Raw genomic sequence first — 25,804 nt, forward strand, 5'->3', positions numbered from 1 at the left:
TAATGATGTTGAGCATCTTTCTGTATGTTTATTTGACATCTATAGATCTTCAGTGAGATGGTCCTCAAATTTCTTGCCCACTTTTTAATTGTTTTTTTCCTTATTGTTGTGTTTCCTTTAGTTTTCTGAATATAAATGAAATTTCTGTGCATGATGAAAACTCTTCGTAGTCCAGCTAGAAGCCACTTTCTTCAATCTACCCAATGACCCCTATAGAATACTCACACTGCATTACTCCAAAATGCTTCTTCCCCTGCTTTACGTCCTCTCCTACCAAATATGTTTGTGTGCTCCTGTGCTTCTGCACATGCTAATCCTTCTTCCTGGGATATTCTTCTTAGTGCGTTGCTCCTTTTTGTTCCAAGAACACTTGGAACATGCTTTTCAATGTTACCCATCATATCACAGTGCAATTATTTGCACATCAGGCTTTCTCCAGTCTTAGGTTATGTGTTTCTCAAGGGGAAATATAATCCATCTTCACAAAGTTCAATCCCGACCCCCAAGTTAGGACTGGTTAAGCAAAATTTTTAAATGGCATTAAGATATCCATGTTTATATCTGAATTCTTGATATATGTGTTTGGAAAGTAAGGTTTTCATTCTGTCTCTACCAGAGAGAGCCATATTGGCCTTAGTCTGAGTGTTTACTTAAGTCAAATCCATTTTCCTGAATCGTGAGCTTTAATTTACACAGAGTTTCTGATTTAGCAGGTCTGGAGAAGGGCTTGAGGATTTGCATTTCTAGTGATTTCCAGGTGATGCTACTGTGAAGCCACACTTTGGGAACCACTGGTCTATACCATGTGGTCTTGCTATGTTGTTTTGGGTTTTCTCAACACTTATAAAACACTATGAGGTAGCTGCTGTGCTTGATGAGAAATTGAAATGGACCTTAAAAAGTATTGTGGAATGAAATTAGAATCATGCAAGTTAGGAAAAGGATGTTTAGAAGTTGTTGAAATGATTAAAACTCTATCCAAGGACCAAATGAAGATGTCTGGAATCTATTGAAAGAAAGAAATAAAAATATTCTTGGAGGGACGCCTGGGTGGCACAGTGATTGAGCATCTACCTTCAGCTTAAGGCATGATCCCAGGGTCCTGGGATCGAGTCCCACATCTGGCTTCCTGCAGGAAGCCTGCTTCTCCCTCTGCCTATGTCTCTGCCTCTTTATCTGTGTCTCTCATGAATAAATAAATAATATTTTAAAAATATTCTTGGAAAGCAAACTAGAGGGAGGTATACAGAAGACAGGGATAAGGGGTGGGAGGAACATCAAGGATTTTCACATCTTGATACATAAGCCTCAGTATTTGAATCGATGACCAGGAGAATGTATTCAAATATGTATTTGAAAATTAAGAATATTATTAGGAATATTAGAATCTGACATACACCCCACCCCCCAGAGGTGTGCCATTTTCTATAGCAAGGGCTAGATAGAATACTTTAATATATTTCATTTTCTTGATTCTAATCAAGGCCTGTCCAAGGACATTAGCCATAGTCTGGAGACATTTTTATCACAACTAGGGCAGGAGAAAGTGGTGCTAATAACATCAGGGTAGAGGCCAGGGGCCTACAATGCATAATAAGACAGCCTCCACATCAAAGATTTATGGCCCAAAATGTCAATAAGCATTGAGGTAGAGAAATCCTTGTCTGTCTGAACTGGGCTCACAGTGGTGGTTCTCAGACATTTCAGAGTTATATCACACTGTCTTGTCTGGTTGGTTCCACAATATGTCTCATAAAGACATATGTATGTTCATATCAAATTTAACATGAATTTAAATTCACTTTGAACTGCAAATAATAAAATGTAACTCCCTTTTAGACAACTGATAAGTGAGGTGAATAAGTGGGTTTGTTTATTTTTCAAAACCAGAAAGAAGTGGACTTCCTATACTATACTTTCTTACTATACTTCCTTACTATAAACCATTCCAGAATGTGACTAGCGGGAGAGCCATGGTCTGGGTTAGTCATCACAGGCATCAAGAGAGGGTGGCCTGGGACAGAGCTGGGAAGAGAGGGGGAGATGCTGCCGGGTGATAGGATGACTCTGCCAGATGTCTCCTGAGCCTGTCCAGAGTGAACGGTAGGGTTACTGATCTCTCTCGAGAGCCACACAAATTCCAGACCGCTTCCTCCATTCAGGACTAAGCTAGCAACTTCAAACAAACACATATATCTGTGTCACTCTCACAGATTCAGTTAGCAGCTTGGAAAAAGCAGATGTTATTGCCTAGCAACAGCATCCTTCTCTCTCCTCACCTTCCGCGTCCCCTGGGCTGTGGGTTGCTCTATAGCGACCTTCTTGAAGAGGCAGTTTGGCATTAGGGTTAAGAACACAGACTCTGGAAAGCAAGACACCTGGGTCCTGAGTCTTGGCTCTTCCACCTAAGCTTAGGCATATACTTAACCTCTTGGTTTCCTCACCTATAAGATTGAGATAATATTAGTACCTCATACAGTCTTGATGGGTATTTAGCAAGGTAATATATGGCTGGTGCCCGAAGCATAACAAAAAATGTTAGCTCTTATGTTTTCCTACTTCTTATTCCCTCTTCAGGGTGTCCCTTTAACCAGATCTCACCAACACAAAATGTTGGTTCACACCCCCCCCCCATATACAGATGATCCCTCTCCCCTGTCACTTTATTCTCCTGCAAAGAATAGTAAAATTTGTCTTCAGCTAAAAAAAAAAAAAAAAAAAAAGCCTGGTATTCAGATTGCTTTTTTTCTATATGAGAATAGCCCAGACAAGTCTAGAAACCAAGCAGTAGGACACTCAGTTCCTCAACACTTCACTTTGAAATCTTTCTTTAATGAACAATCATTCTACCTAGTTAATTATGATGTTTCTTTGGAGTTTTAATTAAAGGTGTCCCTTGATCTGCAGAGACTAACATGCTGTCAGCCATTAGTAAGTGAAATAATTAATCTTGCCTGTAGATTGCCATCGTGGGTAGGCTGGATAAGCAAGAGTTCCCAGCAAATTTTCAGTTAAATCTGAAAAGTTAAAATAAATAGTGAAACTAGACATAGTGCTACTTGATTTTGTTGTGATGATGAATTCAGCAAATTCGCCTGAAAGCCACTCCCTGAGTAGAAAGGAGGCTAAGGAGCCTACTTCTCAGGCCCCTTCTAAACAAAAACAAACTAGCTGCCCTCTCTTCTGCTATCTTTGTTTCCTAAACTCAAATTATTTGAGCCTCTTTTTCTAGAATTATTCCATGTCTTGCCTGAGCTGCACCATTATTTATTTTCCTTCTCTATATAAGTCAGCCTACTTCTTAAACTCTATGTACAATTATTTAGGGGCACCTGGGTGGCTCAGTCAGTTAAGTGCCTGACTCTTGATTTCAGCTCAGGTCATAATCTCAGGGTCGTGAGATTGAACCCCAAGTCAGGTTCCACACTCGGCACAGAGTCTTCTTGATTCTCTCTCTCTCTCCCTCCCTCTCTAAAAAAAATACTATTTTTAAAAAACTGTATGTACATTTTTTAAAGGGAAGCTATGTAAAGGAAAAACTTACAAATTTCCAAATAGAAGGTAAATGAAAAAATATATACCATGGAAACTAAACTTTGTATGTTTAAAATAAAAATAGAGAAACATAATAATGCATCTCATTAATATTGTATGAAAAACCATGTGCTAGTTCATTCAGTTTAACTCTCATTGACTCTGAAAAGTAAGTGTGATCTCCACTTTTACAGAGGATGACTGAGACCGAGGAGTGGAGTAAATTGCTCAGGGTCCCCAGTGGAGTGGGCAGGGCAAGTCCCTGTGAGGCGAGAGCCCCAATTTACTATCTTCAGGCCACACTTCCTGAGAACTCCCCTCAAATCCTGTGCCAGATGCCCCAGAATGAACAACAATGATTCAGGTTTCCACCAAGGCTTTCAGATTTTCCAGGACAAAAGGAAAAGTTAATATTTGCATCAGAAAAATACTACTGTGTTATAATGTTTAGCTTCCCTATAACTCTAGCAGATCCTATGCAGCTGCTTAATAGATAGGAGAGGCAAATAGGGGGCTGAGCAGGACAGGGATCTTACTGACAGGGAAAAGGAATGAGGCAGTTGGGTAGTAGGGGAGCAGGGGAAGAAGATGGGGCCAAGCAGCCACTCTGGGCAGGACAGATAGAGGGAAAACCTAGGACCAGGGGGGAGGGTGGGGAGAAACTGGTACTGCCACCCAGGGAAGATTCTGAGGAAGGGACAGAAATATATAAGGTATTTTATAAATTTTTTCCTTGTGATCTATGATGTCATGCCTCTTCTTCCATGTCTGGTTGTGTATTTTTGTTCCTCACACACTAAAAACAATAATAATACAATTTCAAGTATTTATCTGTCAAGCACCTGAGATTATCCCACAACCCTCCGTAGTACCTGCACTGTGGGAAACTGCCTCACATGTACCTGTCCACTGCTGGCCTTTCATTTCACCTCCAGAATTATGACTTAGAAATTCATATTTCTGGCCAAACTTTCCCCAGAACTTCAACTACCCACCTGACACCTTTTAGGTGCCTAATACCAGTATTTCTATCCTTCATGCAGCACAGGCATACTGTCCACCTTTGTTGTTCTCTCCTCCCATTCCCTTCAGAGCTCAGATTTCAGCTCAAATTGACCTCCTCAGAGAAGACTTCCTGGACCATCCCACAAAGCGAGCATGCCTCCTACAGTGACAGCACTCTGCCAATTACAAGACCACCACACCAATACATTCCCTTATTTCCTTAATAGCATGTGTCACAATCTATACATTTTTATTTATTTTGCTGTTTGCTTGTTTGTTTGTTTGTTTTATATCTTTGTTTAATAAACTTCACCTGCCTGGGGATCCTATTGTTTTTACTGAAGAGGTCCTTGCACATAGTAGGTGCCCAATATTTATGGATTGAATGCGTAGGATCTGTGATGATTGACAGTGATTCTATGAGGAGAGAATGTTCACCCTGTATCACCATTGATAAGGCCACATACTAATGAATAAAATTTGATAGCATTTCTCAGTTTTAAGAGCAAATTCTTACAGATTATTATTATAATCTGGATGTTTGTGTCCCTCCAAAATTCATATGTTGAAATCCTAATCCCCAAAGGTGATAGTATCTGTAGGTGGGGCCTTTATGAGGTGCTCAAGTTATGAAGGTGGAGCCCTCATAAATGGGACTAATGCCATATAAAAGAGGCTCCAGAGAGATCCCTGGCTCCCTCCACTGTGTGAGGACACAGCCAGAAGGTGCTGACTATGAACCAGGGAAACGTGATCATGCTGGCTCCTTAATCTTGGACTTCCCAGCCTCCAGAACTGTGAGCAGTAAATTTCTGTTGTTTATATGCTATAGCAGCCCAAACAGACTGACGGTTACCAACATTTTTTTTCACCAGAACGTATCAAGGTAGATACTATTTTTTTTTTATTTATGATAGTCACACACACAGAGAGAGAGAGAGAGAGAGAGAGAGGAGAGAGGCAGAGAGACCTAGGCAGAGGGAGAAGCAGGCTCCATGCACCGGGAGCCCGACGTGGGATTCGATCCCGGGTCCCCAGGATCATGCCCTGGGCCAAAGGCAGGCACTAAACCGCTGCGCCACCCAGGGATCCCCGGTAGATACTATTTTTATCCACGTTTTGTCCCTAAGGAAATACAAGTTAAATGGATAAGCATAACTGGAGGTGCCCTAGGTGAAAAACCTGAAAAGCTGTCAGGAGTTAGACAATGCCAAGTAACATGCCTACTATTCATTTTAAGGTTACCAATATCCTGGGTTTCCCCAGGACTGTTCTGGTTTTATTTTTTTTAAGATTATTTATTTATTTATTTATTTATTTATTTATTTATTTATTTATTTATTTATTCATGAGAGACACAGAGAGAGAGAGGCAGAGACAGGCAGAGAGAGAATCAGGCTTCATGCAGGGAGCCCAATGTGGGATCCCAGGACCCCCAGATCACGACCTGAGCCAAAGGCAGACACTCAACAGCTGAGCCACCCAGGCATCCCTGTTCTGGTTCCAGTACTGAAAATCCTGCATCCTGAGAAAACCAGGGCAGTTGGTTGCCCTATCTTACCCAGAAGATTATAAATAAGATCTTAGATACTTCATGCAATCAGATCCCTGGCCATGTAAAATGCAATGACTGAAGCATGGGGGATGGGAGGGCAGATAGGGTTTAGAACCTACCGATGTGAAGTCACATAGGAGTCCAGGCACCCACCCAACTTAACCTCAAAGAAATGCTGGGAGCGGAAAGCACTAACAACCCCGAAAGGGAGCAGACACTTAGAGATCCCATCTGTGCTCCTACCCTGAAAGATAAAGGCGGTAACTAGGTCAGCCCGGTTATCAACCCTCACACTTTCAGACTGAATCTGATCCACCAAAAGTCCAAAAGGTATTCTGGATAGTGGTGGAGCCATCCACTTTAGGTACCCTGAGCAGGAGAAACTGGCTTATTATCCCAGAAAGGAAAATTCTTCCTCTTCCAATTCAATGCAATTTGACACCTTTTTCAGTACATTGAAAGTCATGACTTAATCATTCTGGTAATGTAGTCATAATAGTTGTGTGTGTGTGCGTGTGTGTGTGTGTATTACAGGGAGTAATCATTGCATGGGTGGCATTGTCTGCTCATCTAGGTAGAGACTGTAGTGTTCATTCATGCTATTGGGCAATTGAAGTGTAGCAATTATGTATCACATTTTGAAAGAGGCATTTAAAAAAATCCACCTGTAGATGATTCAGACTTAATTATCTTGTCTTTTCAGCAGCTGGGTTCAAGGCTCAAGTGGGGAACACATAGTTTCAAAGGCAGAAGGAATCGAAGGTACTCCCCAGCTTTGGATGCTTCCTCGGCTTGAGGTAAGAATCGTGAGCAAACTTCAGATCTCTGCCAGCGCACAATCTCCCAGCAGGGATTACCCTCTCCACTGGCGATGTCCTGGTCAGTCCGCTGTCATGTGGCTTGAGTCATTGTCTGCCTAGGTTTTTCTGTTTTGTCTTTTATGTCACTTAGGCCGACCCAGAAGGCTATGAGCAGGTCTAAGAAAAGAGAGTTGGTGTGAATGACAGATTGACATTTGCCTCATTCAGCAATGTTAAGACAGTCACTCAATCTTCTGGACTTATTTTTGCCTTCATTTCAGGGGGGAACCCAACTCAATGGAAGAAAATTCTAACTTGTCTCTAACTTGAACCAGTGTGGATTTAGGAAGAAGGGGCTGCTGTGATGTCTGTGTTCTGAGACCCAGGTCTCAAACCACATCAGTGACCTACATCCTGCCAGAGCTAAGGCCCTCCCACTTGTTTAACCTGTTTGTGTTAAGTAAGGAGTTTGGGGAAGGCTAGGTGTAAATTTTCAATGCCCTTGTCACTTGAGATCTTGGTAAAAATCAGATGTGAGAGCTGAATTCCTTGAAATAGCCTCCAGTTCTCCTCGTATCCTATACCTATTGATTTAGATGTCTTATACACATTTTGTTTTAACCATTAGGTTGGAATATTCTGACAGTTTAGGCTTCCTTAAACCAATTGGACTTAATTTTTCCAACCTTTGATCCTGTTTTAAAGGCTGCATTTCATCCATCATCTCCTTTAACTGATTTTTCCAAAGCCTATAAAACTCCCCTCAGTAAATACCAATGGTAAGTCGACCTGTCTCAGGAATTTTCTAAGCTGTTCTAGAGTTTTCTTGTTTCTGGTCATCAGAACGGCAAGGGTCACCTAATATATTTATGTCTTTGTTTCATTTTTATTTTAATTCAGGTTAGTTAACATACAATGTAATATTAGTTTCAGTGTACAACATAGTGATTCAACACTTTCATACAACACCTGGTGCTCATCCCAACAAGTGCACTCCTGAATCCCCATCACCGGTTTCACTCATCCCCTCCACCTCCTCTGCTAACCATCAATTTGTTCTCTATAGTTAAGAGTCTGTTTCTTGATTTGTCTCTCTTTTTTTCCTTTGCTTATTTGCTTTGTTTAATTCCATATATGAGTGAAATCATATGGTATTTTTCCTCCTCTGACTTATTTCATTTAGTATTATACTGTCCAACTCCATCCATGTTGTTGCAGATGGCAAGATTTTGTTCTTTTCTATGGCCAAATCAAATTCCACTGAGTGCATGTGTGTGTGTGTGTGTGTGTGTGTGTGTGTCTGTGTATGTATCACACCTTTATCCATTCATCTCTCAATGGATACTCGGCTGCTTCTATAATTTGGCCATTTTAAATAATGCTGCTATAAACATAGGGGTGAAACAAAGGGATTCATATCGCTTTGAATTAACATTTTGTATTTTGGGGGGTAAATACTCAGTAGTGCAATTACTGAATCATATGGCAATTCTATTTTTAACTATTTGTGGAACTCCATACTGTTTTCCACAGTGGCTGCCCCAGTTTGTATTCCCACTAATAGTATAGGAGGGTTCCTTTTTCTCCACATCCCTTGCCAACACTCATTGTTTCTTGTACTGTTGATTTTAGCCATTATGACAGGTGTGAGGTGGTATCTCACTGTACTTTTGATTTGTATTTCCCTCATGATAAGTGATGTTGAGCATCTTTTCATGTGTCTGTTGGGCATCTGGAGATTGTCTTCTTTGGAGAAATGTCTGTTCATGTCTTCTACCTATTTTTGAATCAGATTACTGTAAAATTTTGGGGTCCTGAGTATATAAGCTCCTTAATTATTTTGGATACTAACCCTTTATTGCATATGTAATTTGCAAATATCTTCTCCTATTCCATAGGCTGTTTTTTAGTTTTGTTGATTGTTTCCTTCACGTTGCAGAAGCTTTTTATTTTGATGAAGTCCCAATAATTTATTTTTGCTTTTGTTTCCCTTGCCTCGGGAGACATATCTAGAAAAACGTTGCTATGGTAGGGCCATCTAGTTTAGAAGTGTTATTCTGTCCATTTATTGGTATGGAAATGTAATGACTTTTGAGGTTTTGAATCTTGGAAAGAAATAATTCCTTAAACAACAAAATAGGTGATTTGTCGGCAGGGTTTTTAAGTCATCTTGGATCCCTTCCTTTAGCGGGCAACTCATCCTGCCCTTACTTGTCAGCCAAATTACTTAACCTTTTAGGACTCATCTCCTTGCTTGACAAGGTTCCTTCCCTCCTCTGCCCATAAATTATCATCCTAACAAACACTTCACCTGAAAGTTACGTACAATCCTCTTATAGCTCAGTAATTTCATTCACTCATAAAATTTCTAAAAAATATATGTTTTTCTATGTGCAATTTTGAGTTCCTGGATCTTTGTCAAAGTAGACCATTTCAGAGACTTCCTTTACCCAGTGAAGAGAAAATAGAATTTTTGCAGCTGGAAAGGCATTTAAAACTCTATTTATGCCCAAGAAAATATGAAAGGATTTGCACTTTAATGCTTTAAAATCTCCAGATGCTTAATGATTTTTTCCACATAGAAGATGGCATCAAGCATCTCCTAAAGTTCCGAGATGAAAATGAAAAATCCAACACTTACCAAGTAATAAAATTCATAAACACTAGAATAGGGAGTCAGAAGAAAAAGGTGTGGTTCCCAAGTGCCTCACTTACTATATGGTCTTGGGTCATTCAGACTCTCCAAGTCTCTGTGTCCACATGCTTAAGATGGAGGTAGGATAATAGTAACATGAACCTCCAAAAATTGTTGTGAGTTTTGTAAATGGTGAAAAAAAAAACCAAATTCATTATTTTAGTTTTTATTCCATTAACAAATAATAGCTCTGCTTTAGTTTATTATGCTTTTTCACTGTAGAAATGGAGAGTTATTTATATGATGGTTTGGTTTTCTCATTTTTCCCCACACTTTTCTAGAACCTTTCTTTGTTAACCAGAATCTTGTAAGCCAGTCAGTTGGTCAGTTAGCAAATATTTATTGAAGCCCTACTACATGCCGGGCAGAGAGATTATTTCAACCTTAATTTGGATACAGTCTAATACATACAGAATTTTTGGTCTACCTTTTTTTCCCTTCACTTTCTACTGCTATGAAAATGTTTTCCACTTTAAAAAAAATCCCTCTCGTGCCTGCCTTGGCATGACACATCCATTTACAGTTCTTTGCCCACGGCAGTGTCAGAGTGACTACACATCAGTATGGCCTCACCATTTGTTAAAATGTGGACATACTTTTATATCAGTTGGTGAACAGCCCCAGGAGTGTTGCTCTCACTCCCATAGTTTCATCCATCTCTGCCTATCCTCCTCTCCAAGACCCCTTGACCACCACCACCACCCCTGCCACCCCAGGATCAAGGAGGGCCTAGCACAGATGGCAACTATACCTAGCTCTTGCATCCATTCTAATGAAGTATAAGGTGTTAACATCACCCTGCGTCTCGCTTGCTTATCCCACTCCTCACATTTCCACCAACCCTCAGATCACTTGCTGCCTGACCAGAGACAGGTCTCCTACACAAGTCCTCCCCTGTGGCTCTTATTGTCATGACTCTAGGCTTCCCTTGGTGTCCTCTGCACCTGACCATCTCCAAGTCACCCCTCCATAGCCCTGCCCCCAGCATGGCTGCTCAGGTTCTTTCTGTGCATTGTCCAGCATAACCCAAACCAATTCTGTAGGGCAGAAACATCACACTGAATGCTAAGGCCATAGCACTGTTAAGGTATTGAAATGCCTCTTTCTAAATAGTCACTACTCAGAGTCCCCCATCCCATTCCCAGTACCCCAGCCACACTAGCCAGTCCTCTCGAGACCTCTCCCTTCCCCATGATCTGGTACCTAACCTCCCTAACCCTGCTCCTGACCTGTGGCCAATATCTGTTCTAATGGGAAAGTGAAAAAAAAATAATGGGAAAGTGTATTCCACTAGAATACAAATGCTTTGTTAGTCACCTCTGCAAAGAACTGTAATATAGTGCAGAGCAAGGTATGGTTCTTCCTTCATTTGTGATTCCCTGATTCATTCTTTTGTTGTTGTTGATTCATTCTACCATTACTTATCAATTGCTCTATACCTGAGACACTAAGCCAGGCTCTAGGACCTCCAAACCAAATGAGGTCTCTACCCTCATGGCACTTATATTCTCATAGAGGAGACAGACAGCACATGAGAAAATAAATATACACACATGAATAAATATATATTTTGATCAAGGATTCAGAAGGAAATTAGATAAGCTTAGGGAAGTCAGAAATGGCTTCAGAAAGAAGGCTGTATTTAAAATGGACCTTAAGGATGTACAGAGTTTCCACAGGCCTAGGTGAAGATGAACAGCATAAGCATAGGCATTATGCAGGAAACATGGTGAGTGTTTAGGGACCAGAAGTCCAATTTGTCTGGACAGAGGTGTCCTGGGAGGTCAGATGACAAATGTAAGCAAGTTGACTGAGCCTCACACCTGAAGGTGGATGTATGCATCACAGGACAGGTCAAGACCCCAATTCTCAACCTCATGGGTCTCCAGCAAAACACCCACATGAACGTTCACTAATCTGAACATAGATCCCCTATGTAAATTGGGCAATGTGTTCATTAGACAAAATACCAGCCCATGGGGCGCCTAGGTGGTTCGGTTGGTTAAATGTCTGACTCTTGGATTCAGTTCAGGTCATGATCTCAGGGTCATGGAATCAAGCCCCATGTCAGGCTCTTCTCTCTCTCTCTCTCTCTCTCTCTCTCTCTCTCTCTCTCTCACACACACACACACACACACACACACACACAATAAATAAATCAAATCTAAAAATTTAAAAATGCTAGCTCAAGGGGTGTGTAGGGAAGCCCTTGCTCTCCCTACAAGTTGGGCACACTGAACACTCTAGAACATTTTCTGCTTGCCCTATTTTGTACCAGAAAGCTGGTATATCTCCAAAGGGCACCTTTTCCCATTCCATACTAAAGGCCAAGTTAGGCTAGCAACAGCCCTGCATAGATACTCCTCTCTCTGGTCAGACTGTTCTATTCCTCTCAAATAAATTCTCTGGAACACCCCTTTTGTCTACATCATTCCATTCCCACCTCTATGGCCTTATCCATAAAGCCCACACACTTCCTTTATCAAACCTTTTTCTTTTCTTGGCCAAACAACCCTCTCCCCCCCACACACACACACCTCTTGCAATGATTTTTTCCTTCATCCAGACTGCTCCTGAATCCCAGCCCTTCTGTGAATCCTTCCCTGCCACACCTGGCCTGACCCCTCCCTTTGCATGGCTCCCAGAACTTCCTCTTCCTTGACCACCCCCACAAATACTTCCCTGATTTGTCTCAATTTTGTATATTAACTCAGTGGGTATCTGTCACCTGTCAATCTTTAGCACATATGAACGCAGCAAGGGTAGCTCACCAAGATTGTAAACTGCCAGAACTAGAAACAAGGCCAGTGAACGTATCACTCAACTCAGCTGTCATTAAAAGAAACCCATGTCAGTGTTGCTATTTGTAACTGTGCTTCATTCATCAAGAAAATGGGCTGGGGGCTACCTGGGGAGCTCAGTCAGTTAAGTATCTGACTCATAATCTCAGCTCAGGTCTCAATCTCAGAGACATGAATTCAGGCCCCACATTGGGCTGCATGCTGAGTATGGAGCCTACCTTAAAAAAGAAAAATAAAAGAAAATGGCCTGGCATTAATTCATTGGGTCCATTAATTAAATAAATATACATTGAATATTTAATATATTCCAAGCACTAGCAATATAACAGCAAAAAAGATATAATCCCTCCCTTTGGAGTTGAGATTTTTTCTGTGTATATCTACTGTGTGCCAGACATTGTACTAGATTCTGAGGTGAGCCAGGTATGTGTGTTAAGGAAGGAAGTCCATGAGGAGGTAGAAGTGTAGAGCAGGGCAGGGCCTTCCACCTGGGCTTTAAGCTTAAACCCTGTCCTGTGGGCAAACAGAAGTCATTAAGGATCTTTTTTTTTTTTTTTCATTAAGGATCTTTAAGCAGATTGTCCCACATTCTCTGAGGCCACCTGCTTAAACTACTGACTTGTGTTCTAAAACTGTCAAAATTCCTGCATCCCCACCCCCTTATCCTTCCCAAGGCATATCACAATTGTTACATTTACAGTAAGGCTCTTGTGTTGCATTACATTGTATTGTGTTGTACGAGTCATAATCATCTGTGTGTGTCTGACTCACCCACTAGTCTGTGAGAAGCAGAAGTCAAGGGCACACATAGGTCATCTCGCATCCTCAGCACCTAGCACATATTCTGGTGTGTTCAATAAATGATTACTGGATGGATGGATATATGGATGGAAGGGTGGATAGAATGAGTTCTGGAAGTAAGCAGTGAAACAAGAAATCATAGAAAAGCTAGATGGAATTGACCAATGAAAGTCAAAAATAATAAAGGAACCATAAATGTTGGTTAATTGCAGATGCGTACAAAGGCAGTTCAAGTCCTCTGGGGATGTTTCTTCCTGTGGAATCTCTGCAGCTCATCCACGCAGACCATTTACCCTGGAATCAAGGCCAGGGTTACTCAGCGGGCTCTGGACTATGGTGAGTCGAGTGCTTCCAAAAGCCAAACTACAGCCCCCCAGGTGGAGTTTGTGATCCAAGCTCATATTGGACGATCTCATGACTAGGGGAAGCTCTACTATGGGATGATCCAGCCCCTTTTGCAGAGTCTGCTAAGATAGCTGGGAAAGAAGTGGTGTCTGAAAAATAATCACCTTGATGATAGGCCTGTCCAAACCCAGCCACAGATGTGCCTTCTCTCCCCACCCCCCTGCCACCTGTACCCTCTCATGCACATACAATGAACATCCCTGCTCTAAAGGAGGATACATCACAGGGTAGAGGGGAGGAGATATGAGAGTAAAAGTAACACCTTAGACCTTCAGAAAAGGCTTGGTTCCAAAAGGAACTTAGGGTCACCTAAAATTGTGTGCCAGATTTAATGTAGATTATGATCGTGCATTTTTCTTGAGAGAGGTTCAATACATTCATTAGACGCTAAAAGGAGCCTGAGACACTGAAAGATTAAGAAAAACCCCTTTGGAGGTATTTATAAACACAGGAAGAGAAGCATGTTGAGCAGAGCTAGGATGAGGGCAGATTGTATATGGGAAAGGAACTGAGAAATCAAAGTGTGTAGGCCCAGTTTTCTCCTGTAAATCTTGGCCCTAGGTTAGCTGAATGCTGGCAGATAGAGTCACTCTGATGCTTTCTTAACTAAAGCAATCAACCTGAGTACTGCGAATATACCCAAGTGTGACCAGGAAATGCCTCACCCACTACACCAAAAAAGAAATACAGGAAGGATAGAGGGAAGAAGGAAAGGGTGGAAGAAGGAAAGACTGAGTTTTGGGCAACTCCCCCAGCACCTCATCTAGCACAGGAACTCTAAAATCGATCCATCTTGCACAATTGTAATATGAGCTGGCTATAATGAGAAATACATACCAGGAATGCATGTGCATGTGTGTATGTGTGTGTATCTTGTTACTATATTAATAACACTTATATACACAGAAATACATATCAGAACTATCTCATAAAGGTATTAAAGTTGTGAGAATAGCTTATTTTACCCTCAAGATCAGAGCAATTAAAAGAACAGATCTAATCAGTTCATATGGGTATGAATTTCAGTCCTGTCCCTTTCCTCAATATGTAGGGTTGGGCCAGTAGATTTTCTCATCTGGAAAATGAGGTGAGGGGAATGACAGTAATGTTGCCCCCCTGTAGTGATGTGAGGACCAAATGGGATCATCTGTCGAGATATGACATGGGTTGATGGGGAAGAACAGGCTTTAAAGTCAGAACCAGGGAGAGGAAATGTGTGGGAAATGTCAGAAAGGGAGACAGAACATAAAGACTCCTAACTCTGAGAAATGAACTAGGGGTGGTGGAAGGGGAGGAGGGCGGGGGGTGGGGGTGAATGGGTGACCGGCACTGAGGGGGGCACCTGACGGGATGAGCACTGGGTGTTATTCTGTATGTTGGCAAATTGAACACCAATAAAAAATAAATTTATTATAAAAAAAATAAAGTCAGAACCATGCCTTGATTGAGCATCTACCATGGCCAAGCTCTTTGATATGTGCCTTACAGGCTCTGGGTTGATTTAATTCCCACAACCACCCTACAAAGAAAGGATAGTCATTTTACAGAGGAGAAATCTGAGTCTCAGAAGCGCTGAACTGAATTTGCCATGTCACACAGCAGTAAGGGGGTGATGCAAGATCAGAGCCCAGGTCCGCCCTGCCTGATTTCCAGACCTGTGCTCTGTTCTCTGCACCCCATTCCTCCTCAAAGCCTCAATAATGATGTGCAGTAGTTGTGAGCTCTTGGGCAAGCCAGTGAACCTGTCTAATCCTCAACTGCCTCCTATGTTAAATAGGGATAATAATACCTATGTCATTGGGCTGCTCTAAGGATCAAAGGATAGAATATGTGTAGAGTGTAGACAGTCTGGCATACATGAGCACACAATTATTATTAAATCATAACAGTGTTAGGATTTGAAACTAACCTGTCTGATAGTGCCTTTGGTTCCATCTTTATATCCTTTACATTCTATCCCTGCAGCCCTATATTACAACATTATTCATGGTATTATAGAGGATAAGATCTGCTCTCCATCTCCACAAAGATAGCCTAAGTAAAAATGAGCTTAAGCTACAAAATAAGAGGCAAAGGCAAAGCTTCCCTCTCAAAAAGATTAAAATGAAAAGATCATTCTTCATCACTATGTCAGTTACTTTTCTTTTTATGTGGAAGAGGGCTCTTTTTCTCCATGAACTCAGAAAAATGTGTTCTGTGGTGCTACTCTGTAAAGACGAGTTTATTCCTGAATTACACAAAAGCAGGGCTTACTAACCTTTTTGGAGTCCTGGGATCCTTTGAGAATCTGATGCAAATGTGGACCCTCTCCTCTGAAAAATGAGAGACAAATGTACATGTACACACACATCCTGCTCACAGTCTTTTACTAGAATTTCAGGAGAGTTAAGAGTGGCCTACAGTCCATGGGCCTCAGGCCAAAACTTGCTGAGCTTAAAGAATCTAGGGGAAAGGAGACAATGTACAATAATTTTCTAATAAGACAGGATTCTGAAGCCAAATTGCCCAGATTTGACTATCATAATGCCCTGTAGTAGTACCCTTTAGCCTTGGCCATGTAATGAGAATCTCTTGTGCTATTAGCCCTGGGGTCCTGGGGTCTTTGTTAGCCTCTCTGAGGACCTGTTTTTCCTTCTGTAAAACAGGGACAATAGCACCCACTTTGTAGGGTTGCTGCTTTCTAAATTTCTCTCAAGAGCATGCCTTACTCAGTAAACCTCACATATACGTTTAATAATGTTATGCCATTGTTGTAAATAAATGTTCTCTTTGGTTCCTTCGTAGGCATTCAAGCTGGAATGGAGATGATTGAGCAAATGATTAAGGAAAAAAACATCCCAGACCTAAAAGGTTCTGAATCTCTAGAATTTCTGAAGGTTGATTATGTGAACTATAATTTTTCAAAGTAAGTAGAAGAGTATTTTTAGCTGTGAAATTAATCTTTAAAATCTTAGGGTTGTGGATGTGCCACCATGTGTTCTGGTGTAACACCAGCACCTACAGAGTAGAAGTTAACCCACCTTTGGTAAGGGGCTTCTCAGACGAATGACCCAAGAAAGAGGGGTCATAAAGCTGACAGAGAGTGTAGGATTTCGGTCAGAGCACCTGGGTCCGAGTCATATCCCTGCTGCACACTGGGTGTGTACACCTGGTGTATCTGCCCAGAGTCTCGATGTCCTTGCCTCTTTTCTAACATGAGAATTCCTTGCCCCTTGAATTCTTTTTTTTTAAGATTTTATTTATTTATTCATGAGAGACAGAGAGAGAAAGAAAGAGAGGCAGAGACACAGGCAGAGGGAGAAGCAGGTTCCATGCAGGAAGCCCAACGCAGAACTCTATCCCTGGTCTCCAGGATCACACCCCAGGCCGAAGGCGGCACTAAACTGCTGAGGCAGGCTGCCCTGCCCTTGATTTCTTTTTTTTTTTTTTCTTGTATATTTTTTTAATTGAAGTTTGATTTGCCAACATATAGTATGACCCCAGTGCTCATCCCATCAAGTGCCCCCTCAGTGCCCGTCACCCAGTCACCCCCACCCCCTGCCCACCTCCCTTTCCACCATCCCTTGTTCATTTCCCAGAGTTAGGAGTCTCCCATGTTCTATCTCACTCTCTGATATTTCCCACTTATTTTCTCTCCTTTCCCCTTTATTCCCTCTCACTATTTTTTATATTCCCCCAAATGAATAAGACCATATGTTTGTCCTTCTCTGATTGACTTATTTCACTCAGCATATACCCTCCAGTTCCATCTATGTCGAAGCAAATGGTGGGTATTTGTCGTTTCTAATGGCTGAGTAATATTCCATTGTATACATATACCACATCTTCTTTATCCATTCATCTTTCAATGGACACCGAGGCTCCTTCCACAGTTTGGCTATTGTGGACACTGCTGCCCTTGATTTCTAAGAGAAAATTGTATCCATCCCATTGTTACCCCTACCCCAGAAGGCTAGATTTAGGATTCAATCACAGTCTCAAACACGAATCTACTCCATCAAGCCTTTCCTTATTTTAGTGAAGTTTAGTTGAGATTTCAGAGGTCATAGAAATGGACCACAAATAAGACTCATAAGGAAGAGCAGAGGGGAGCCCGGGTGGCTGAGTCAGTTAAGCGTCCAACTCTTGATCTTTACTCAGGTCTTGATCTCAGGGTTGTGAGTTCAAGCTCTGCATTGGGCTTCACACTGGGCATGGAGACTACTTAAAAAAAGGGAAAAAAAGAAAGAGGGATCCAGAGGGATCCTATGGAAGCCCCACAATTTTATTAGAACCCAGCCTTTTTGTATTTCTCTGCCCCACCATCCTCAGTTCTGGCTTCTGTCCTCAAGATTGACCACTGCAGCTCAGCCACAGGCATTGCAGCTTAGCCATCAAATCCATATTTCAGGTGCAAGAAGGCATAAGAGGGCTCTTGTAAGTTGGCTTAGTCTCTTCACTGAGTTGTTTCCTTTAGCCCCGCTCTAGTAATACTCTACCTATACAATAATGAACAGAACTTAGCCTTATGATCATACTTATTATTATTAGCAAGGGAGACTGGAAAATTCACTTTCTAACCAGACATCTTTGCCATCCTAATCAAATTCAGAGATGTTTGGGAATGATAAAGGGAAAGTAGATATTCAGACAGCAGCTGGCAACCTTTGTGGGGTTGCTCCAAAGGCAGTGTAGGGAGAGGATGTCTTTGTCCATCTTGACTTCAATCTTAAAGGTAAAGCAGAGAGTCAAGATTTTATAAGGAATTATCTGTGATTCACAATTTGTCCCAAAGCTTTATCAATCCAGTGATAATTCCCTGCTGCTCTAACCCTTTGGAGTAATAATTTCTCTGTTATCAAGGATAACATTCTATAAAACCATGAGTTTTCGGGGGGATTGGGAGTGGGTGGGGAGAAGAATGGTGATCAAGGGAAAGCTCTTATGAATGTTCTAGCTGTTAATAAAGGCAGCCATTCAACAAGTATTTATTGAGAACCTACTAGGTACCAAGGCTTGTTCTAGGCATAGGGGATATTGTAGTGAATGGCCCAGATATCCCCTGTCCTTAATGTCCAGTAAAAGTGATGGATATTATATATTTACAAAATGAATTATTCAATTAAAGTGATGATAAGGCCTCAGCAGAAAAATCGAAGGTTAATCATATATTATGAAATGTAGGTGAAGATGAGGAAACATAGGGATTGTCATGCATTGCTAGTGGGAATAAATAAACTGGTACAGTACTTTTAAACCTGTGCTGCCCACACAGGAGCCACCAGTCATATGTGTCTACTGAGCACTGGAAATGGGACTAGAGCAAATAAGGCACTGAATTTTTACTTATTTAATTTTAATTAATTTTAATTTTAAAATGGGTACTCAATTCAGTTATTGAAAAGCTTTTAACTATGTGTGGAACAATTTAAGTATGGAAGTGTACTTTTTCAGTTGAAAATTTTATCCCATCTAAATATAGGACAAGTATTTCTGATGAAATTCAGTGTCCAGATTGAGTCATATTATGAGTATTAAAAAAGACCATATTGTGAACACAAGACTTATTTTGAAAAAAGGGAAATAAAATATTTTTATTTTCATCAATAATTTTTATATTATGTGTTGAAATGATGCTATTATAGATATATTGGGTTAAGTAAAAAATATTAAGAAAATCACTCTCACCTGTTTCTTTTCCTCTTTTTTTTAAAAAAGATTTATTTATTTATTTATGATAGAGAGAGAGAGAGAGGCAGAGACACAGGCAGAGGGAGAGGGAGAAGCAGGCTCCATGCAGGGAGCCTGACACGGGACTCGATCCCGGGACTTCAGGATCGCGCCCTGGGCCAAAGGCAGGCGCCAAACCGCTGAGCCACCCAGGGATCCCCTCTTTTCCTCTTTTTTTTTTAATTTTTATTTTTTATTTTATTTTTATGATAGTCACACAGAGAAAGAGAGAGAGAGCAGAGACACAGGCAGAGGGAGAAGCAGGCTCCATGCATCAGGAGCCCGATGTGGGATTCGATCCCAGGTCTCCAGGATCGCGCCCTGGGTCAAAGGCAGGTGCCAAACCGCTGCGCCACCCAGGGATCCCTCTTTTCCTCTTTTAAATGTGGTTACTAGAAATGTTTTGACTATGTATGTGGATCATATTCTGTTTCTATTGGACACTGCTCTTTTAGAAGGTAAAAGGACTTTTTTTTAAATGCCTGCGCTTTTACCTACCAATCCCACTTCTCAGTATCCTTACTAGAAAGACATACACATAAACAGCATGTATGAGGATATTCAGTGTGGCATTGTTCATAATACAGAAATAACTGGAAACAACCTAGATGCCCAGCAACAAAGAAATGATTTTCGTTAATGATACATCCATAGCTTAAATACAAAGAATGCATTAGACCTATATGAATCAACCTTATATATGAAATATTTTCATATTTCTAAGATTTCTAAGATCTGTCAAGTGAACCTCCACCATCTTCTTCCCACAGTGGGACTCAGGGTGTGTGACAAAGAACAGGTAGGAAAGAAGGAAAATAGAAGAAACACTAAATAAGCATTTGTTATCAGCTATAACATTTATGTTTTATATTTTTCCTAATCTTAGTTCATAACAATGCCTTTCTCCTGTGCCACAGTTATACATCAGTGATCTCATTTTGTCTTCTCAACCTACCCATGAATAACCCTTCCTTTTAGTGATTGACTGGAAGAAATTAAGTGTCTTACCCAAAGTTGCACAGCTACCACAAAACTCAGTTCTAAGCCAAGTGCCCCTTGCATAATACATGAAGTGGCGTAGCCTACTGGTTAAGAACACAGTCTGAAGACAGATTGAGGAGGGCTCCAGGTCTGGTTCTACCGCTTATATAAGACTTCAACCATGTTCTTTATCTTCTCATCTCTGAATTGCAGATTGCAAAACCAGCAACAACCTCATGAGATTATTGTGAGGATTAAAATGAGCTAATGGATATAAAGTGCTTACCACAGTGCCTGGTAGGGAGTAATCACTCAATACATGAGCCGCCTACCTGTATAGATTGCATACAGCCCATTGCCTCCTACCTGTTGACAGTTCAGAGAATCCTACGTAAAGTTAATACTCTAAGTTTCTAACCTAGGGAAGATACTGTCCACATAGAGGGCATCTGGGAACAGGAGGAAGGCACCCTTGTGATTATCCCAATGATGGGGGGAGGGGCACTGCTGGCATTTTGTTGGCACATATGCCAGGTACCCTGCAATGTATATTAACAGTCCTCTACACAAAATAGTTGTCCCAAAATACTAATGTCCTCCCTATACACCTTGAAAAATACTGGAATAGCTGAAGGGAAAAATTATGATGGCAGTGTTGTATTTCATACTGTCTTTAATGAAACTAAAGAAATTGATTATTTTCTAATTGGTTTTTATATTTCTCATTTCCCCCTCAATTAGACACCAGGGAGGTGCTTCTTGGCAAGGGTTAAAGGGGAATTAGAAGGCAGTGCCCAGAGCTGCTTAGGTGGGTCAGTCAGTTAAGAGTTTGACTCTTGATCTCAGCTCAGGTCTTGATCTCTGGGTCATGAGGTGGTTGTTTGTTTGTTTGTTTGTTTGTTTGTTTGTTTTTAAAGGCAGTGACCAGAGGTAGCACCTCAGACCTGAGGTTCACAATTGCTTCCAGGAGTTCCATAAACGTCCTTTCTGATGTTGCCATATTTAGAGATGTGCTAGAAGACCTCTCTAGAAGACATGTGCTAACCTCCTTGTTTGTTTTTTACAGCATAAAAATCAATGTCTTTTCATTTCCAAATACTTCATTAGCCTTTGTGCCTGGAGTGGGAATCAAGGCACTGACCAACCATGGCACAGCCAACATCAGTACCAACTGGGATGTCAAATCTCCACTCTTGTGAGTATTCCCTTCAAGGCTGTCTGTGGCTCTTCTGGGGAGAAATGGAACCAAAATTGAAAGTACATAAATTCACAGACGCTTTTGATATTAGGCTTCTTTCCCTCAACCATTAACAGTCTTTCTTAAGAACACTTTCTTCCAGGAGAGATTTAAGTCAGGATATCTATGCTGGGGGCTGGGTAGAGGAGGAGGAGGGAGGGCTGAAAAGCATCCTTCCCTTAAAGGCAGAGCAAAATGTCACTTAAGATTTCCCAAGGGCTAAAAGGCCCTGACAGTTGGAGGATCAGACATGTGCTCAACATTTTAGACCTTCAGTGAGTCACTGTATGATCTTGAGCCATTCCACTCACTTCCCCATCTACAGGGGCAACTGATGGAGAAAGGGGGCCTTCTTACCTCACAAGAAGATTCGAGGATAATAGCTTGTGCCCAATTCTCTCCCTAGCAAAAGACCTTTGCACCCTCTTAGAAAAAAAGAGGGATCAAATTCAAGTTACACTTACAGACCATCTGCTGTGTGCAACTCACTGTCCTAGGTATAATATTTAGGTCTGCCTTGGTTGGTGCCCCAGAACAGCGCATCCAGTCATCCACTTAGTCATTCAACAACCACTTATTGAGTGCCAAACAAGTACCATTTATCTCCATCTCAAGAACTCCAGTCTTGTGCATCATAGAGAAATTATATTTTCCCATAAGTAACATAGATTCAGGTATTCATTCATTTTCTTTGCTGACTCATCAGCATATATTAATGCCTCTTCTGTGTGCTCATCCTGGGGAGGGGAGGTAGAGATGAATAACCCACACTCCACTTCCTCAAAGAGTTCACAGACTGTATCTAAGTGTCCCACTCCATCTGTGCCCATCATAAATAAGGCTACCCCATGTCCTCTCTCCACACAAGCATTGTATATGAATGGTGCTTAATATATATTTGGCCTCTATGGGGGACAGAGCACTCAGGATTAGAAAGCTAAGCTAAAGCTGTTACCATTCACATACTCATTGCCTCATTTGTCTAGTAAACATTCAGTACCTACTCTGCTCCTACCTGTTGTTGATGCCAGGAATCCAGAGATGAGAACGTTCCTGCCCTCCAGGAGCTTAGAGGCTGTGGGAGGTCAGAGAAACAAACAGTACATCTCCCCCCTACCCAGGACTGGGTAACCTTATACTTTTTCTCTCAATAGTCAAGACACAGGAGAAGCTGATTTGTTTCTGTCTGGGGTCTACTTCACTGGTATCATTGTCCTCTCCCAAAATGACTTTGGTCACCCAATCCTGAAGCTCCAAGACTGTTATGCCCAAGTGAGCCATGCCCACGTGTCATTTTCTGGAGAACTCAGGTGAGTGATAGCTCCACAATGGGCAATTACTAGTGGGGCTGGATTCTCCGGCAGGGTCAGAGCAGATTCACAACCAGCAGATACAATCCCTGAATAAGCCCATGTTTTGTCTCTTTTCCCCAGTGTCCTGTACAACTCCTTTGCTGAGCCCATGGAAAAACCCATTTTAAAGAACTTAAATGAAATGGTAAGTCTTTAAAGGTTATGCAACCACAGTAAAATGCTAAGCAGCAGTACTGCCATGCTTTACCTTAGTCAGGAAACTTTTATGGAGCCCCTGCTGTATGCTAGTCATCATCCAAGGCACTTTCATGTACATTATTCTTTGCAACCTACCAAGTTTTGCAAGTTGCCTACCATGTCCCAAACATTGTGCTAAGTGCTGAGGATACAGAGATGAATGAAACAGCATTCTCTCCCTCAAGTGCTCAGCACAGGCTGGGAAAACAACCAACAGGAGTTTATTTATTGCATACCTACTGCATGCCCAGCACCAGGCTACAGGCTGTTAGGGATATAAAAAAAAGGAATAAAATTACCTTCTTTTTAGAAAAACCCAATTCAGTCTTGTGGAACAATAACTTAATGAGTATTTGAATTTAATACATAATTACATGATCATTGGACTGAACCAAAGGGGTTCAGAGAGATGGAAAGATTAAATCAAAGGGCCTGAAAGAATCCTAGAGGATATTATTTAGAGGATGCAGGACTTGAACTGGGCCTTGAAGTATAAATTTGATTTTGATAGGTAAGGAATGGGGGAGAAGAAAGGATATTTCCAGAAACAGTCTGAGTTAAGATAGCTTCCAAAGTTACAAGTGTCTTGGGATCCCTGGATGGCTCAGCAGTTTAGCTCCTGCCTTTGGCCCAGGGCATGATCCTGTAGTCCTGGGATTGAGTCCCACATCAGGCTCCCTGCATGGAGCCTGCTTCTCCCTCTGCCTGTGTCTCTGCCTCTCTCTCTTTCTGTGTCTCTCATGAGAGAATAAATAAATAAAATATTTAAAAAACAAACAAAGTTACAACAAGTGTCTCGATTTCAGAAATCAGTGTTTGACGAAGGGCAAGATGGAATTGGCTGTGTGTGCCTCTTTCCAGTCTAGGCCAGACCATTGCTGCACCCTTTACTCACAGCTGAGGGGAGACAAGGAGAAGGATGAGGACAGGAAATGAAAGGGCAAGAACAGTATCTAGAACCCTCCATTCCCCTCATGCTTGATAGGCAGTCAGTGCTTGATAAACATCACCAAGGGAATCAACACTCAAACACATTCAGCAGCTTGTCCAAGGAGGTTACCTGCTGCTCAGGGGACTCCAAAGTTGCACGGGCCTTCTCCCTTCTCACCTGGCGGGTAATGAGCACCAGTGCACATGCCTGTTGGAGAATGACAGGGAAAGCCTGTCGGCTCAAGGACCCCATACTCACCATCCCTCCTCTGTTGGAGACCAAGTGTGGTTCTTTGGCCTCTAACAGGAAGCCAGTAGCTAAGTTTACCTGAAGTTTGCCTAAGACTTAGAGATCATGGATGCTTTGTTTCTAGTATTCCCTTTGTGCCACAGGAAAACAGAAAAGAATGCTTAGACCACGACTATCTAGGTTCCAAGTCCCAGTTCTGCAACTCACTAAAGATCTCTAAGCTTCAGGTTTCCCATTTATGACAGGGGACAAGGGTGCTCACCTGTCAGCATTATCATGAGGCCAAAATGGGGTTAAAACACAACAGTTGACATTTATGGAATGCTTGCTATGTGCTAAGCAATAGTACATGGATTACTTCTTTTTTAAAAATATTTTATTTATTTATTCATGAAAGACACACATAGAGAGGGGCAGAGACCTAGGCAGAGGGAGAAGCAGGCTCCATGGAGGGAACCTGATGCGGGACTCAATCCTGGGACTCCAGGATCACGCTTTGGGCTGAAGGCAGGCACTAAACCACTGAGCCACCCAGGCAGCCCCAATTACTTCTATTTCTCCTCACAACAACATGATGAAATAGGTACAGTTATCATCCTCATGTTGCAGATGAGGAAACTGAGGACAGAGTACAAATAACTTACCAAGGGAGTCGACCCCAGGCTTCCAAGCGTCTGCTAGTAACTGTCATACTGAGTACTTCGCACACGCCTGGCACACAGAAGCCCACCCATGTCCCATGTCAGTACTCTTCCTCCTTCCTAAAGACAAGCTTGAGCCCAATTCAAGATTGATTTTCTAACTCCAAAAGGGGTTCTGATCCAAATATATGTCTGACTACTGGGCTCTCAAGCCAGCCAAGTGGGAAAGTGAAGCCCCCAGCTTTTACCTCTCTGAGCAGAGAATGGAACCACTGACAGAGGAGGCAGGAGGCTGTGGCATCCCCGCAGCCAGGAAAGGCATAGCCAAAGGTCCTCAGATGTGACCGCACCAAATGCACTGGGCACATGTCCTGTCATGCCACAGGAAGAAAAGCCGAGGGCCCATTCTTTTATTGGACTAACTGGGTATAGTCCTGGTTGCTCTGAAGTTTAGCCAGCATTCAATGACATGCCATCCATACATACATAACGTGTGGCCCAGAGGCATCAATTTCAGGGAAAGTCCTTATGACCAAAGGGAGAATGGCTCCTAACCAGAAGGCCTTTGTTTGCAAGGTCTAGGCCCATAAATAGAGGTTTCAAGTGCAATGTGATAACCTACAGTTCTTTTATTCCTTTTATGGCCAGCTCTGTCCCATTATCACGAGTGAGGTGGAAGCCCTGAATGCCAATCTCAGCATGCTAGAGGGTGAGTCCCAGAACTGCCTCTTCAGGATGGTTCTCTTACTACCTTCTACCTGCTTTAGTCTCTGCAAACTAGAGCCATGGGAAATGCCAGCTCTGACACTAAATTCATCCTCTTTAGAATGAGTCATGCTAGTCTCAACCAAGTTATCCCCTTCCCACCCCGTTCTAACTCCTTTAGTGATTCCTTTTTGCCTCAGGATCA

The 25,804-nt window shown here is 41.8% G+C and overlaps 1 protein-coding gene across 15 annotated transcripts in view; it reads left to right on the plus strand.

Annotated features, from left to right (window-relative positions):
* The window catches only part of BPIFC (BPI fold containing family C), a 60,936-nt gene that overhangs the window by 12,614 nt on the left and 22,518 nt on the right, over window positions 1–25,804 (plus strand). For 8 of the 15 annotated variants that reach the window (XR_007413485.1, XR_003141962.3, XR_003141957.3 and 5 more), the window contains 7 exons: window positions 6,798–6,891; window positions 13,404–13,527; window positions 16,381–16,501; window positions 21,353–21,481; window positions 22,678–22,833; window positions 22,957–23,020; window positions 25,543–25,603. Coding sequence is in view for 11 of the 15 variants with exons in the window: in XM_025461533.3 (XP_025317318.1) it covers window positions 6,874–6,891; window positions 13,404–13,527; window positions 16,381–16,501; window positions 21,353–21,481; window positions 22,678–22,833; window positions 22,957–23,020; window positions 25,543–25,603 (673 nt within the window). In the remaining 4 variants the exon portion in view is untranslated. Of the gene's footprint in view, window positions 1–5,221; window positions 5,337–5,409; window positions 5,426–6,797; window positions 6,892–13,162; window positions 13,238–13,403; window positions 13,528–16,380; window positions 16,502–21,352; window positions 21,482–22,677; window positions 22,834–22,956; window positions 23,021–25,542; window positions 25,604–25,804 lie in introns of those variants that run through there. The other 7 variants (XM_025461541.3, XM_025461540.3, XM_049115336.1 and 4 more) reach the window with 5 other exon arrangements.

The sequence above is a fragment of the Canis lupus genome, chromosome 10 (assembly GCF_003254725.2).
Source record: "Canis lupus dingo isolate Sandy chromosome 10, ASM325472v2, whole genome shotgun sequence".
Lineage (NCBI taxonomy): Eukaryota > Metazoa > Chordata > Mammalia > Carnivora > Canidae > Canis > Canis lupus.